This window comes from Dipodomys ordii, unplaced genomic scaffold (genome assembly GCF_000151885.1).
Source record: "Dipodomys ordii isolate 6190 unplaced genomic scaffold, Dord_2.0 Scaffold50, whole genome shotgun sequence".
In the NCBI taxonomy this organism is placed as follows: domain Eukaryota; kingdom Metazoa; phylum Chordata; class Mammalia; order Rodentia; family Heteromyidae; genus Dipodomys; species Dipodomys ordii.
This window is the reverse complement of record NW_012267266.1, coordinates 8,474,207-8,492,133: the sequence shown is the minus strand read 5'-3', so window position 1 is coordinate 8,492,133 and position 17,927 is coordinate 8,474,207. Positions and strand designations below refer to the sequence as shown.

The window sequence follows — 17,927 nt, the reverse complement described above, 5'->3', positions numbered from 1 at the left end:
TTATAATATAGTAATAAATAACTGCTTGGTATTAGTTGGACTCAAAGACCAATCCAATAGAATTGAAGATTTGGGAATAAAACTGCACAGTTATTCCACGTAATTTTTAACAAAGAAAATAAAAGGACACATGAGAAAGATAGCCTCTCCAAAAAATGGTGCTAGGAAAGCTGGCTATCCACTTTCAGGAAATTGAAATTTGACTCTATCTCTTACCCTACACAAAAATCAACTCCAAATGTATCAAAAAAACCCAAAGTAAAACTTGAAAGTTTAAATCTAATGCAGGAAAACATAAGGAAGATCGTGGAACTTATTTTCTGATTAGGATTCTAAACTGTACAGAAAACAAGAACAGGAATTGAAAAATGAGACAACAAAGAAAAAAGTGTCTTCACATCAAAAGAAACAATTATCAGAACGGACAGAAAAATCTTCCTTATCTATTCCACAAATAAAGGACTACTATCTAGAATATGTATAAGACTAAACAGCATACTTGTAATCCTAGCTACTCAGGAGGCTGAGCTCTGAGGATCAAGGTTCAAAGGCAGCCTGGGCAGGAAACTCCGTGAGACTCTTATCTCCAATAAACCACTCAGAAAACGGGAAGTGGCACTGTGGCTCAAGCAGCAGATTGCCTGCCTTGAGCTGAAGAGCTGAGGTTCAGCACTGAGGCCCAGAGTTCAAGTCCCACGACTGACCAAAAAATAATAATAATAATAATATAGTAATCAAATGAGCAAATGAAATGAACAGGCAGGTCTCAGAAGAAGAAATATAAATGACTGACACATCATACTTAGCCAGAAAGGAAATGCAAGTCAAAAATGCACTTAGATTTGAACTTAGCCAGTTAAAATGACAATCAAGAAAACAACAAAGGGGGGCTGGGAAGGTGGCTCAGTGGTAGAGCGCTTGCCTTGCATGCTCAAGGCCCTGGGTTCGCTTCCTCAGCACCACATAAGCAAAAAGAAAAAAGCCGGAAGTGGCGCTGTGGCTCAAGTGGTAGAGCGCTAGCCTTGAGCTGAAGAGCTGAGGGACGCTTCCTCAGCACCACATAAGCAAAAAGAAAAAAGCCGGAAGTGGCGCTGTGGCTCAAGTGGTAGAGCGCTAGCCTTGAGCTGAAGAGCTGAGGGACAGCGCCCAGGCCCAGAGTTCAGGCCCCATGACCAGACCCCCCCCCCAAAAAAAAGAAAACAACAAAGGCTGATGAAGATGCATAAAAAAAGAAACATTCATATAATGCTGTTGTGAATGTGAACTAGTACACTCACTGTGGAAATCAGTATGGTGGCTCTCCAAAACACTAAAAATAGACCTTCCCTATGACCCTGCCATAGCACTAGTGAACATATATGTGAAGGTGTATAAATCAACACACAAGAAAACACACTTTCACATCTATATTTACTGCTGCTTTATTCAGAAGAGCCAAATGATGGAATCAGTCGAAGTTCCCCAAAACAGATAAATGGGTAACATATAGAATGCTACAAAACAATAAATAAAAATGAAATCATGTGATTTCTAGGAAAAGGATGGAAGTAGAGAATATCATGATAGGCTAAGCTCAAAAAGCCAAATATCATATATTTTGCTCATGTGTAGTACCTAGACTTAAAAGACATATTGAGCTTGGCGTCAGTGGCCCATGCCTATAATCCCTAGCTACTCAGGAGGCTGAGATCTGAGGATCTTGGTTCAAAGCCAGTCTGGGTAGGAAAATCCATGAGACTCTTATCTCCAATTAACCACCAGAAAACTGGAACTGGTGTTGGTGGTTCAAGTAGTAGAGTGCTCGCTTTGAGCTGAAGAGCTCAGAGACAGCACCCAGGCCCAGAGTTCAAGCCACATGACCAACAACAACAAAAAGACATATGGACTTGTACTTATATATACATATACACATACACAGACACAGAATATAATTCTAATTATGGGACTATACGGGAAAATGAAGGGAAAAGGAGAGGAAAAAAGAAAGGTGGAGAATGAACAATTTCAAAATACTGTGCAACTATGTATGCAAACATAAGACATCCTAGTAACAGGGGAATAGGGGCAAGGGAAAGAGAAAGCAATACAGAGTGTTACACTGATTAAAATATAATGTAAAACGCCTTACTACTGTTAACACTAACAACAACAAAAAAGAATGAAAGGAAAGTAAAACAGGCTCTGATGGTGGGGTATGTATGAGCAGGAGTAGGTTATGAAGAAGAGGGTGAATGAGGATTAATATGAAGTAGCATACTTGGATTTATGAAAACTGAACAGCAAAATTGGTTGAAATTGTCTTAAAAAGGGGAAGTAGATAGAGATGAGTGAGGGTGAAGGTAATCAGAATAAATTATATACATGCATGGGAATGATACAATGAAACATTCTTATACAAATAATTTGTTAATAAAAAGCAAAACAAAAACCTAACCAGAAGATACTCATAGCATAGCTATTCACTGTGCTACTAGCCATATTTAAAAAGAGAAGCAGAAATGGTTAGGGATACAGTTCAGTGTTAAGAGCTCTTGCTTTGCATGTACAAGGCTCTGGGTTCTCTCCCCAGCATTATGAAGGAGGGGGAAAAGGAAGGAAAAAAGGATGAAAATGTGGATGTGAATGTGTATGCATGCATGCTTTTATATACATAGGTTATCTTTAGAAAGTTACAAAGGAAATTGATTACAATATTCTTTAAGTGGTCTCTTCATACTAAGTCTACTTTTTATTAGGTCAATAAGAATATATTTTAAGAAAAAATGGAAAATTATAATTTCTTAGAAAATTCATCCTCTGACAGATGGGAATTTTATCTTTTACATAAAAGAACATAATCAGGAACTTTGGTATTTCCTCTTTTCCTACAAACTTAGGTAAAAATACATTTTGAACCCTTGTATAATTCTAAGCATGTTTCATCAAGGTTAGTTTCATTAAAGTTAGTTTATTATTTAGCTGGAATCATTGTTAGAAAATAAAACTGAGGCTAAACAAATAATATCACAGATTCACCAAAATCAAGTAGTTCTAGGAGCTTTTTCTAGGAGCAAGTTTAAAAAGGAAAAATATGAATGAAACTACCATCTGGCATATTAATACACAAGACCAAATCTGAAAATCTGAGTTAATTAACAAATATCAAGTTCCAAAAAATTAGACAGAAGGGACTTTAAGAATGCACATGCCTTTTACAATATAAAAGGTCAAGATCAAAGTCTTGGCAAACTTAAATTATAGTTTAGATTTTAAGGGATATTGTAATACAATAAATTTCAGTGTTAAGAGCAAACAAACAAAATGCATAATGGAAAAAACCTTCACTTCTGAGTAAATTTTGGTTTAACACTGGGGCCTACATGTGGTTCTTGCCTACTCACTGTTTCAAGCCCCACTCTCATGCCTTTTTCCACTACTTCCTATCCTTTTCAGTGTCTGTTCTTACCATTCCTTTACATATAAAGCTCTTCTCTTACATAGCCAACAAGTTTGTTTATTTTTTTAAATTTTGTGACAGTACTGGAGCTTTTTCACTCAAGGCGAACACTCTACTACTTGAGAACACTCTACTACTTGAGCCATAGTTCCACTTGCAGCTTTTTGATGGTTATCTGGAGATATGAGTCTCATGAACTTTCTTGCCTGAGCTGGCTTCAAACTTTGATCTCAGCCTCCTGAGTAGCTAGGATTATATGCATGAGCCCCTGATACCTAGCTTATCAATTCTTTTTTTGTTGTTGTTGTTTTGTTTTGTCCGTCATGGGCTTGAACTCTAGGCCTGGGCGCTGTCCCTAAGGCTCTTCAGCTCAAGGCTAGAGCTCTACCATGGTTGAGTATGAGTTTACATGTGCACACATGTGAAATTAACTTAGAAGCCAGAAACTTTCTTACAGGGAAAATACCAGAACAAGAGTCAATGAACAGTGAGCCACAGGTTATTTCCAATCTGCCACCATTTCTACAAATAAGATCTTGTTGGACTACAGTTAAACCAATTCATTTACATATTGCCTATGGCTACTAACAGCTGAGAAGCTACAAAAGAAACTATCCACACAATGTAAAAAAAAAATTATTATCTAGCTTTTCACAGTGAAAGTCTGGCCATTCCTAGACAAGTAGTATTCCTATTAAAGTTAAAGAAATCATCAATCAAGTTCTGGAGATGCCATTTCCAGAATGCAGTTAGAGAAGAATAGGAAAACTTCAACTTTTGCAACTGTCCCCACTGCTGTGAGTGAATCACAGATCTGTCTCCTTGGCTATTACCTCCCTGTATAGTAATGACAACTTTCATATACTTCTTCCTAACTCAACAAAAATGACTTTGAAAATGCCTAAATTTTCTTTAAAATGTGAAGTGAAACCAAGCATTATATCTCTGTAAAAGATAATGTTGTACCTACTGGTACAACACAGAGCTTATAATTAATAGTATACCCAATATTTGAATGTGATGTATATGCCATTCTTGCATATGCACAAAAAATGCTCAATCTCACTGCTAAATTACCCTTCCTGAAGAGATAATTCCTGGTTTTCTTCTTCAGGACCACTGCTCTCACTCTGTAACTCAGGTTCATTCTCATCTTTTCCTGGCAGTGTCTCCCAGCTCTCATCACTTGAGGACTGATCTTTCTCTGTGCCAGAAAACCGATGAGGCAAAGAAGCAGACCACTCCCCATCACTGCATTCTGAACTGTAAATCAGAGCAAAAATAATATCAATACATGTTCGATTGTTTTCTTCATTATCCTTTGGAGTGTTACCAGGTATCATGAGATAAAGGGCACTACTAATACTTAATCCAGCTAAGACTAATTCAAGTTTTAAAGTACTTTGAATATAATTCTTCTAAATGATTATGCTGTATGGCAAGTTATGAAACACATCACTAGTTTTTTTCACTGAGGTATATAATGCTATATAAATGCTTGTCATAGTTTAGACAGATTTCTAAGTAAATTTTTATACATAATTTGGTAATACTATCTAGAATAAATTATAGACTTATTACTCAATATTTATTGACCTGAAACTTTATTTATTTACATAATGACACTTATTACTTATTATGTATAGTTTTCTACTATTGCCATGTAGTAAAAACTTGTTTCCCTCTTACTTTTACATACTCATATACAAAAGAACCACACCGTCCTGGGGCTTGAACTCTGGGCTTGGGCGCTGGCCCTGTGCTCTTCAGCTCAAGGCGAGCACTCTACCGCTTAAGCCACAGCACCACTTCCAGTTTTCTAGTGGTTTATTGGAGATAAGAGTCTCATGGAGTTTCCTGCCCAGGCTGGCTTTGAACCGTGATCCTCAGATCTCAGCCTCCTGAGTAGCTAGGATTACAGGCGTGAGCCACCAGCACCTGGCAAGAACCACACTTTTAAAAGATATTCAAATTAATGAAAAGAAATGCTAATAAATCTTTACTGAACACAAACTAAACTTTAGTTTGACAATGTTTAGATAAAGCCACAAAGGTATAATAAACGGTTTAATAAAGAACATCTGAAAATTGCACCTAATTACATAACTTTGACTAATTTGGTTATATTTTATTTTTAAAGATTAGCTTACACTACCAAAGGTTTAAGTATTAGTGATCAGTGTTGGAAGTTTTAACCCAGGTAATGGTGTCTCACACCTATAATCCTACCTACTCAGCAGGACTTTGGCTCAAAGACAGCCTGATCAGAAAAGTTCACCTGTTTTCCATCTCTAATAACCACCAACAAGCAGGATTAGAGGTGTTGTTGAAGTGGTAGAATGCCACTGTAGCAAGCCCAACGCCCTGGGTTAAACTCTAATATTGCCAAAAAAGAAAAAGTAAGTCTTGAATTTTTCCTCCAACATTCTGGTCAAGAACCTTAAAGATTTCCCTTTGTTCACTTGACTTTTGAAAAATAAAAAGTTTATTTTCTGTAGGAAGTGTTAAGTTGTATATATCTAGCTAGTGGGTTCCCTTATTCTAGAAATAATTGAAAAATCAAGATGTTATTAATAAACAGAAGCACTAATCTGAGCTCTGAGATATTTAATGAAAGATAAAAACAAAATTAGCTTTTACGTTTCAGTAAAAAAAAAGGACCATAGAGTATAAATAGCCGAGAAAAGGAATGCAATACACCTAGGTATAGCAAACAAAAAAGTCTCTTTCAATTGAGTTTAAGGAAAAGTCACTTGCATTCTGTAAAAATTTGTGATCCAAAGCATAAAAAGTTTTAAAAGGTTTTAAAATAGGTTTAAAAAACTTATTACACTAACTTACCTGATGACAAAGCTCCTCAAATTCAAATCTATACTAATAAGTCTGATTTTTATCTCTTTAATAATTAAGAGTAGTATTTCTATATGAATGTTGGCAATTTTAAGAGGCTTAGATTAAAGATCTGTTTTTATTACTGATTGATTTGCAGTCCTATGGCTTGAACTCTGGGCCAGGGCTCTGTCCCTGAGCTTCTTTTGCATAAGGCTAGCGCTCTACCACTTGAGCCACAGTACCACTTCTGGTTTTTTCTGAGTAGTTTATTGGAGATAAGAGTCTCACAGCCTTCCCTGCCTGGGCTGGCTTCAAACTGTGATTCTCAGACTCCTGAGATCTAGAATTAAGGCTTGAGCACAGGTGCCCGGCAGGATCTGTTTTTAAAACATTAAACTCAGGGTATGATCCTGTCCAGAAAAAATAACATGAAAAGTATGTACTTCGGAAGTTTACTGAAATGACTGATATAATATCTCTATTGCCAATGCAAAATGAATGCCTATAAGCTTATAAAAGCCTACATAAAAAACTAGCAAACTACATTCAGCCTTTGGGCCAAATCTCTCCATGATGCTTGTTCCTTAATTGTGAAATAAAAATGATTTTTACATGTTTCATTCTGTCTCTTGGTCAGCAAAGTATTTACAATCAGATTTTTAAATAAACTTTGCAAAAAGGAAGTCCTGAAGGTTACTGCGTTTCTATTATGTAAGGAATAGGATCACTAAAATGACAAGACCACCTTTATTTGCCCAGCACAAGAGGTATAAAAGCTACAGATAAAAACTGCCATTTTGCTAGATGCTGTAGGCTAACAACTGTAATCCTAGCTACTCAGGAGGCTGAGATCTGAGGACCATGGTTCAAAGCCAGCCTGGGCAAGAAGATCCCTGAGACTCTTATCTCCAGTTAGCCACCAGAAAACCAGGAAATGGCACTGTGACCTAAGTGGTAAAGCACTAGCCTTGAGCTGAAGAGCTCAGGAACAGTACCAGACACAGAGTTCAAGCCTCAAGATTGATCAATACACAAAAAACAAACAAACAAAAAAAACCCTTGCCATTTTTCTCCCACTCCCCCTTACCAAGTTGTAAAGTTCATTTACAACATAGTATCTTGTGTCACTGTTGCACTGGTTCACCCTTTGTTCTTTGTTTCACCATTCTGTTATTCCCTTTACCTTCCCCAAATCAGGTAAGTGTATATACAAGACACAAGGTACCAGAATCAAAAACAGTGACTACAGGGGACAAACCAAAGGGAGGGAAAAACAAGAAAAAAAAATGTCATACAGTATATTAAAAACAACAACAACAAAAACCCTCTTGTTTCCATATCTTGGTGTTCATTTTGACTATATGGTCATATGAATGGCCATTATCAAGAAACAAACAACAGTAGATGCTGAAAGGGATGTGACTAAAAGGGAATGCTACTACACTGCTGGTTCAACCACTCTAGAAAGCAGTATGGAGGTTCCTCAAAAGACTAAACATAGAATTACCCTATGACCCAGCAATCCCACTATTGGGCATTTACCCAAATGATCACAAACAAGGCCACACTAAAGCTATTAGCACAACTATGCTCACCACAGCATTATTTACCATAGCTAAGGTATGCCTCTGGGTAGATGAAGAGATCAAGAAAATGTGGTATATATAAACAATGGCATTCTAAGCTTCCATCTGAAAGAATGACACTGCTCCATTCATAAGGAGATAGAAAGATTTGGAAAAAAATCTTATTAAGTGAAGTAAACCAGACCCAAAAGAAACACAGGCTCCAGGCTCCGTGGTTTCCCTCATTTGTAATAATTAGTATATGTCTAGAATAATCCTAGCAGAGGATCACAATAGCTCTCTCTTTTTCTACCTACTTTAATCTTGTTATCTAAAATAAACTCTTTAGAAACCTTTAAAAATAAGAGTTTGCAGATCTTGGACTCATATTACTATTGTTCATTATATACATAACTCTTACTTTTCAAGAGATAACTTTTGAATGTATATTTCCTCACCCAGCACTGAACACCATACTTTGAAAGTCATTATTCATTAAATATTTTTCAGTTTCCCTTTTTCTTTCCAGAGATACATTCTCATTAAATAAAATCTATCTGTATATGCATTTTTATTTTCTATGCTAAAGGCATTTTCATATCCTAATTTTGTAAACTATGTATCTTTGACTCTTCCTTATTTCTCCATATTCAAATCCTTTCTTTCTATTCTTTGCACAATGACTTTATCCTAATATGTTTTTCTCCATTTCTACTGAAAAAAAAAATCCCTAGCTCAAGTGCTTTTCCCCAAACCAAAACCTATATACTCAATTACTAATTGGTCTTCCTAAATTTAATCTTACTCCCTTAACTTATTTGCAAAATGCATTCTGGATATCTCCAGCATTTCCACTTATATTAAATGGTACATTTACAGTAATACCAAAATGTTTACTAGCTCTTCTCTTTCCCACTAAATGTTTACTAGCTCCTTTCTTCCCCTCTAGCCTCAGCCCTGTGATTTTCACCCTCACAAATGTTGTTGCAGGAAGTGGCACTGTGACTCAAGAGTGCTTGCCTTGAATTAAAGAGCTCAGGGACAGCACCCAGGCCCAGAGTTCAAGCCCCACGACCAACAACAACAAAAAAATGTTGCAGTTACACATATGCACCTTATTCTAAGGTACAACAAGTTAGTTTGCCTGGATTGGAATCCACTACTCTGCATCTTTATATTCTACCTGCATGACATTATTTTTGTCTTTTTTGTTTTTTTTTTAACTGTGAAAATACCATACAGAGGGGTTACAATTACATGAGCAAGGTAATGAGTACATTTATTATCAAGCATTGTGTCTTTGCCAAAGGAAACCAACTCTACATCCTCTGGGGTCATCCAATCAACTTTAGTGTTTCTATACACCAAAAGCAAACAAATTACACCATAGCCAGTCACCCAAATTAGATCTTCTGCCTTTTCATTACTTAGAAAGTAAGATTTTATTTTTCACTTTTGATGAGTATGTAAGATAATACCCTTATTTTGCCTTTTGGTTCACAATGCCTGAAATACTACATGGACACCATATAAGAAAGTTTATAAATCTTTGGGTTCCAAAGAAGAAGAAACATTACTATTTTGACTATAATTTCTGCTGGCGCGCGCATGTGCGTGCGTGTGTATGTGTGTGTGTGTGTGTGTGTATGTGTGTGTGTGTAATTAAAAAAAGCTAACATTTCCTTGAGGTATGAGAATGAGAAACTGCTTTGGTTGATTGTACTTCCATTTTATTTCTACTTGAGATTTATACTGACAAGTTTTTGTGTTTGCCTTTTGTTTTGGTCTATAAGTTACATGGTTAAAGTCTATATATGAAAAAAAGTTTCTTTGCTCTAACTGAATGTACAAAGTTACATAATAAATTACATCTGAGTAAGTTATCCTTATCTGTTTATGAATATAACTCAATGGTAACTAGAGACAATATAAAGAGCAAACAAATACTTTTAAAAAAAAACTTTACCCCTAAACTGCTATAAATGTGAACCCAAGATTAAAATGTTTGAGAAAACATTTAAGTATGTTTTTAAAATCTTTGTTTTGGCTGCTAATAGATGTTTTATTTGCATTTCAGAAAAGGGCTTTTTTATGACTCTTAGCTAGCTAAAAATAGAAATGAAGAGAATTCAGCCTCACAACATGCAAGCTATATACTGCCTTCTTTGTAATTCTGGTGAATTCTATGGGAACAAGGATCATTTATATATATTTACAATGCCCCTGGTACAAAAGTCTGGCACTTAAGAAAGTGTCAATAAACACCTGTTTAATACATGTAATGAAATTAACTAAATGGCTAATATTCACTTTACTTTCCAATATCAACAAAAGCAGTTGTCCTGACTCCCTTATTAAAGCTTTTGATGTTTAAGCAAAGTTAAGTCCCAGTGACAGGAACACTCTCTGAGAGAAATTTCAAGTGCTTTAAGAAATGATCAGTTGATGGCATGTCTCTCTTCAGAAGACTTAGGACCAAGGTTAAAATGTGCTAGCATTTCTGAAAAGTTTTTATAAAATTCAGTATCTTGTCCTCAAATAGCAATTTTCTCGGGTATATTTCAAAAGAGCAAGGTGCTAACCTTAGTTCTTTCGTCTAATCCCAAGTCTGGTAATCATATGCTGCCTATTAAAATTCCCCTTGCAGTTCTAATTTAGTAAGGTGGTGCTCAGTTCCTGTCAAACAGCTCAGAGCAATGCTACCAGCTGCAATGCTTATCCCAGAGTGTAACATTTCAGATGTGATTAAATGATCATTTAGAACTGTTCAGGGAAGAAGGTGATTTTTGCATTCATTAAAATCCTTTTCCACTTTTAAATAATAGGTGATTCATATTTTTAAGTGGCCAAATTACCTACATTTAAAAACGTCACAGTGAATTTCAGTTATAATCTTGACTAAGTGAGCTATTTGTCACTGCTATAAACATGACCAAAAAGCTTTAATTTATCACCTGTTTTACAAAGCAAAATTCAAAAAAAAATTCAACTTCAATTTCTTAACTTTTCAAATTAAGAAATGAAGAACTTAATTTCTCATGTTCTTAATTTCTTTCTCAAGAAAATTAGAAAAGGAGATTCATTGCTGCCCTTTTACTCTGTCTTCAATATCGGAGCTGCACATCATGAAAGTAAAACATCAAGTAGATGAGCAAAGGGAAAAGTAATTTAATAATTAAAAGTAATATTCAATAAAATTTTCACTTTTAGCTGGAACCCTGGCATATGGAAGTACTGTGCAGGGACTTAAGAGTTGAGGAACAGGAAAAGAAACAGAAATAGAAGTACTCCTTAAAATACTTAGAGTACTGAAATGTATCTGAAGTTTTAAGCATGTAAATACAAGTAGAGTCCAAGGTACAGTCATTATCCTTCAGGCTTTATTCTATAATTCTTAGAAGAACAAAAAAAGCATTGTTTCCAACATTTCAATGAATCCTCAAAATTAGTTCCATAATTTTGGAATACCTCAACTGACAGCTCTATAATCAATATATTATTGAAAAAAGTTTCTACTATGTTTTTCAGCCTGTATATTCTGGATGTAAAATACTCGTATCGCTTAAGGAAAAAAGAAAAAAAATTATGAAAATGCCCTCTGGCCATTAAAAGTAACACTGCTACGATGGATAAAAGATGTTATTAATTTAAAAACCAAGAGTCAAGGAAACTACTACCCTTTCTTTTAGGGCTAAGAATTATATAAACATTTCATCAACTTCAATATAAGTTATCAGACCTGACTACAAAAAGCAAGCAAAACTAAAGAGGCTTTTTATATTGATTTGTGTGTCCTCAAAGGTGAAAGTAAGTCAACTTAATTTCTGTTCAGCAATACTATACCTTCAAAAAGATAAATTATTAACAATTTTTTGGTTTTTATAGTAACTTAGATATAGAAGAGGCTCATAATACAGTCTAAAAGTCTTCCCTCTGAATGTTTCAGATTTTAAATATTTTCCTCTAAGATTAAAATAGTGCTTAAAAACCTTCAGCATAACTCAGGCCAGTAAATAGTTATTAATCATATTCATGGTTCTTCAGAAAAATGTATAAATATCCAAAGAACAAGCCTCAATTTAGTTCAGATCCAGATACACTATCAAGGTTAATATCAGGTCAGATTTTGCATCCAATTTTTATTTTTAGAACCTTGTAGACTTAGGATGAAAGACTGTAAACTCCAAACTGAAAAAAAATCAGGAAAAAGAAATGTTTGACCCAGCTTAAAACATAGAAGATTAGGCAAAAATTATCTTACCTTTTAAAAGCTTCAAGGTTAACAGCAGAAATTGTAAATTGTTTTTAACAATAAGTTACACACACTGTATTATGGAAGTTTAACTCATTTTTTAAAAAATGAAATGTCTATTATGTCATGACATGAAATAAAACCCACAAATGCTTTGTATTCAAAATCGAAAATGTACAAAACAACAACAACAACAACAAAACATTACTTAACCAGATACCTATGGTTCACAACTATAATCTTAGCTACTCAGAAGGCTGAGATCTCAAGATTGTGGCTTGAATCCAGCCAGGCAGCAAAGTCCATGAGACTCTTAACTCCAAATAAGTACCAAAAAAGCCAGATATGAAGCTGTGGCTCAATTGGCAGAGCATTAGTCTTGAACAAAGGGACACTACCCAGTCCCTGAGTTCAAGACCCTTTATTATTAATAGAATCCGGCAATTGATTTGTTGTCCAACTGATGGATTGAGAAAGAATGCTTATGTTAAGAAAAATTATATATTTTCTTGAAAGCAGCAGTCTTGTGGTGAAGAACATAGCCTCTGGAGCTGACATACTCATTCCAGCTCCAACCTTTAGTCACTTTAAAAAAGCTAGTTAACTCTCTTGTCTCAATTTCCTCATCTATGAACAAGGGAAATGACAAGTCCTTACCATATAGCTGTTGGAGAATTTTTAAATGCTAACAAAAATTAAAAGTAAACTTAGTCATAGGAAGATCCAATAAAAAAAATGGGTGATATTTACAGCTACTAATCAATAGTTTCTGTGAACTTCCTTTCTAACCCAGACTGAGACTTTACATAGGTTTTTAAAACTTAAGGCAAAGCCCATATCAAAATAAGCAGGGAGGTTGGGATAAAGCAGAGAGAGGGGAGAATAAAGGTAAGAATTCATTGTGTATACCACAGAAGTGAGAATAAAATGGAAGGAGGAAATTAAGATGTTGAAGGAATGACACAGATCAAGATGCACTGTATACAGAAACTGCTTTGCTAAATAGCAAAAAAAATGCCACAAAACTTCAATACATAACCTAAATATAAAAGGGGAAAAAGGGGTGAGTTGGGAGGGAAGATATGAATGTTGATAGGGGTGACATGGGTCAAGATGGTGAATGGCAACTTCTTTGGACAACTACTTAAAGGTAATAATACATTTAAAAATAAATAAATCAAGCAATTGTACATATGAAAAAATAAACATATACTTCCCTTGAAATCCATAAATTAAAATAGTTAGCATCTGTACCCGTTATAATATCTAGTAAGTATTACGTGAATTTCTAATTCCTGTTAAGTATAAAAATAGCCCCAAGAAAGTTTATGTAAAAAACTGTAACTAGTAGTTTATATGTATGGGTTTGCTCATTAAGAACATTTGATAAATCAAATTTTCTAATTTCAGATAGATCACTGAGTGTCTCAGCAACAGAAACAAACAACTTCAGTCAATATATAATCTGAAAAAGTACTGCATGAGACCTTACCTATCTTCATCTTTGTCATAGAGTTGGTAATAGTCTCCACAGCCATTCCAAAAGTTGTTACCCCGTTCTTGCGTTCCTACTGTGGCTCCACTTCCTGGTGTTACATTGCTATGTTCTGTTTCCCTTGATGTAACTCTTGAGTAAGGTGGATCCAAAAACATACATTCATGTTCTCCATCAAATTCTTCACACTTTATTAAAGAATCATCCCCGATGCATTCCTCAACTTCCAAAGCTTCCCTCCATCTTTGTACACTTCTTTGTTTAGCCTCATGCCTGTTTGAACCTACTTCCTGATCCACTTGGCTTGAACTTATCACTTTCCTAACTTTTGGCCTTACTACCTGTTCAGGAGAACTTCTACAGTTGCTGTCCCTATCACCTGCATTTTGTTCACTACAAATATGCCCTGGAACACAGGCTGCATCTTCAGGAAAATTTTCTGTCTGTTTTTCCTCATGGTCAATATTATCTTGTGTCTTTCTAACAAATTCATCTTCAGAAGAGGACTGTTGAAAGTCCTGCTTGCTCTGATGGATAAACTCAGCATCATCAGTAGAACTTTTCATTGAAGGTGTGCAATCTAACTCTTCAAATTCCTCTCTTATCTCACAGTTAAAAGCCGGAACTGGCAGTGAAAGACCAGTGAATACTTCTGCCTCGCCATTTTCCAGCCCCATTACTGTACTACCTAATGCTTCCTGATATCCACCACTTTCCACAACTTCTGCAGAAAGTTGAAGACAGTCAGTTTCCTCTCCATGGTTGCCATCTGGATCATAAGAGTCAGTATAAACCAATGCAATTCCATTCTGGACAGTTGAGACATTACAAGCTCCTGGAATATATGCTGTATCAGAGTGACTGTGAAGATTTATACTGCTTCCTAAGGTATCCTTGCCTTCCTGACTATGATGCTCTGTAGCAAAGGATGAATTGCTCTCAACAATTTGGTTCAACGCTGTACCACAAGTGGGAGTTCCTGTTTCACTATTTTCAAATATAGGTTCATCAGATAAGGAAGAATGAACTTGATCCAATGAACTGGAACCTTCAGAGACAAAGGAAAACATTTTGTAGGGATTTAGATCAAATATTATATAATTACTGAACTTAGTAGAAATCACACCAATTATTACCTACTTGAAAATATAAGTAAATTTATTTGGCAACTGCTTCTATGATCTTTAATTGAACTGGTACCACAGAATGGTTACCCTATGAATTCATCTGTCTCCCAGTTTCCTCTCCCTTCTTTCTTTTGGAGACAATTTTTCATCTAAATCCTAATTCTTAAAATCTTCCACAAGACATAAAAGAGAAGTGAATATGATACAGAATGAAAAGCTTAAGTGGAGTCATAGGTAAACACTCTGCACAGTACCCCGTTAGTCTCCAAATTAACCTCCATTTAGTAATATAGACTAAAAAAAAAAGGAAAAACTTCAAATGTATTTATGGCTGATGTAATAACACATCACAGATCCAAGAGAAATGAGGCTCTAATTGTGTTTTAATGTTAATTCAGAGTATTACATCTTAGAGTCTAGATATGTATTTGATTTCTACCCTCAAAACATACTGTTATTATACATCTAAAATGAATTAACTTTTAATGTTATATTGCTATAATTGAAAAATAATGAACAAGTCAATATACTCTTTTTGCCATAGTAAAGATTTTGAGACATGAACAAAATCAAATCTATCTATAGATTATACATAATTTCTTTCATTACTATTAACTTAAAAATTAAAAAGACACAGATTTGCTCCATAAGAATTTGTAAGTTATAAAATAACTAAACTTTAATTGCAAAAATGCTTTATTGGAATTACTGGCTAGAAAAAATTTTCTAGATATATCAAGTTTGCTTAGAACCAAAAGGAGAAACTGAGTCTAGTCCAAAAAGTATAGCAATAGAATATGGATAACTGCAAAACACACATTTCAAACCATTGAATAATTTAGAAATTTTAAATGACTATTATTTGGCATGGTATTTTACAAAATGATTATAAAAATGAACTAGCTAGGCTGAATTACTTAAAACATTGAAAAAAGTTATTTAAATATAATCTGTAGATTGAAAATGTTTTTAGAGAGTAGAGGCTGAAAAATGATTTCTAGCTAACATATGTCACATAACTATAGTTACATTTTTGTGATTGGCTATATTCTAGTTTATTTTTTGTGTAAATATAAGTGTTCTTTGTGTAAATATAAGTATTATAAGTACTATCATTATTAAGTTCCATAAAAAAATTTAAAATAGCATTTATTGACATAAAATGAACTGTATTTACATTCAGACACAAAAAAACCCTTATTTATTAATACAATTACATGTTATATACCTGAGGAATTTTCCTTTGGAACATCATCCAGTTCCAATACTTCGTAGTCATCAAAAGCCCGACCTAAGTTTCTTTCATGCCTGGTCATACATGGTTTAAAACTGACATATGCATGTCTTCTTCCATATCGCCTGCCTGTAATTGTCTGATATCCTCCTGCTGGTTTGGGCCAACCACCCTTGTTGGATTCTTGATCCATCACTAAAATGAATGAATCAATGAGTGAACAACTACTGGGGGGAAAGCATATATACTATTATTAAACAAATCAAATAGCTCTTATGTTCTAAATTATATCAACATCAAGTACATTTTACTACTACTGTAAAACATTTTTCTTAGTAGACATTTCATAAGAAGACATTTGATTGTAATTGAACATAATGAAATGAATTCTTCACACTAGATAAACATGAAATAAGAAATATAATAAGAGTAGGTGGTCTTCAGTGTGTCAAAATATCTTTCAAATTTGATTCCTTTGAGGTATTTTAGATTTTTATACTGAAATCTACCAGAAAAGATTTTGCATATGACAAATTGAGTCAAAATTGTTTATGAGCTAGACAATGATCATCCAAATTACCAAGTATCTTCCATATAATTATTCAATCCACATTAGAAGAGTTTATTATTAGCACATGATGTGATGAACACATTCTTGTCAAAGGCTACAGGTAATCACTTCAAACTGTATTTATACACAAATACAAATACAGTCCAATGCTTAAAGTTAGATAAAATTATCTAATAGTGAGGCAATACAGACCTATGTCTACAATCCCAGCTACTTATGAGGCTAAGATCTGAGGATTGCAGTTTGAAGCCAGTCCCAGCAATAAAGTCCAAGACATTCTTATCGTAAATTAACCACAAGCAAACTGGAAGTGGCTCTGTGGTTCAAAGTGGAAGATCACTAGCCTTGAGCAAAAAATCTCAAGGACAGTACCCAGGCCCTGAGGAAGTCCCAGGAGGGATCTATCTATCTATCAATCTATTTATCTGAAAAGGATTAAGGGTAATGTAACACACATTCAATTCCATCTTTGAAAACTATGATTGAATGTTATATATTACCTCAAAAAAGCTACCAACATTTTAACAATTTAAATATTCAGTTTTGATGACTGAATGTTGAATAAACAGTAGCATCTAAGTTTGTCCAGTCAAATATGTATTACATATGCTATGCCGGAATCAAACATTTTTCTCACAATATATAATATATAGTCAATAAGTGGAACAGTTTCATATTTGTTTCCTAACATTAAAATAAGAAATATAATAAGTTCCAAGCACAAATAAGAAAGAAATGTATTTATAATACAATATCAAGTGTGAAATTATTTTATCTGCTCAGCAATCTTCAGGTAGAGACTGTATTCTAATAACTGACAAAATTAAACTAAATTAAATTAAATGTCCAGGTTACTTGTCCAATAATCTAAGAAGCAATCCAAAGAAATAATTCCAAAGAAATAATATCCAAATTAACCAATCCAAAGAAATAATATCCAAATTGGAATCAGCAACAGAAGCCAAGGCTATCAAAAAGTATCAGAAATTTCCCTACTTGTATACTAAAAGCTAGAGTACCATATATGGTACTCAAGTTATCTAGACAGAAAAACAAGTAATCCTTAATTTGGAAGAAATGACATGTTCCTTACCTGATGGCTCTTTTTCAGTGTACTGAGACATATGGTAATTTCTGTGTGCCTATTTCAGTAGAATTGTGGCTGTGGTTTGAGGTTTACTCACACAATGGATGAGCTGCAAAAGATTCCTACAAAGATACAACATATTGAACAGGATTAGTAATAAAAGCACAAAACATAAATGGCAAAGATGATGCAATACTATCTAAAACAGAGGATCAGGAAAGTATTAATTCTAGATCCAAATACTAACCTAGCAGGAATCACTTTATCACTTTAACTAGAATGTTTGACACAGACTATTTTTAAAGGAACAAAAAAGAAAAGCATAGAT

General features: G+C 34.4%; 1 protein-coding gene across 2 annotated transcripts in view; it reads right to left on the bottom strand.

Moving 5' to 3' along the window:
- The window catches only part of Pja2 (praja ring finger 2, E3 ubiquitin protein ligase), a 40,906-nt gene extending 23,185 nt beyond the window's left edge, over window positions 1-17,721 (bottom strand). The window contains exons 1-4 of one of the 2 annotated variants that reach the window (XM_013020367.1): window positions 17,606-17,721; window positions 15,936-16,136; window positions 13,578-14,628; window positions 4,514-4,699 (exon numbers count right to left, since the gene is read on the bottom strand). In XM_013020367.1, the coding sequence (XP_012875821.1) occupies window positions 4,514-4,699; window positions 13,578-14,628; window positions 15,936-16,136; window positions 17,606-17,636 (1,469 nt within the window). In that variant the 5' untranslated portion in view covers window positions 17,637-17,721. The remainder of the gene's footprint in view (window positions 1-4,513; window positions 4,700-13,577; window positions 14,629-15,935; window positions 16,137-17,605) is intronic. The other variant, XM_013020368.1, reaches the window with a different exon arrangement.
- Window positions 17,722-17,927: the final 206 nt, after the last annotated feature.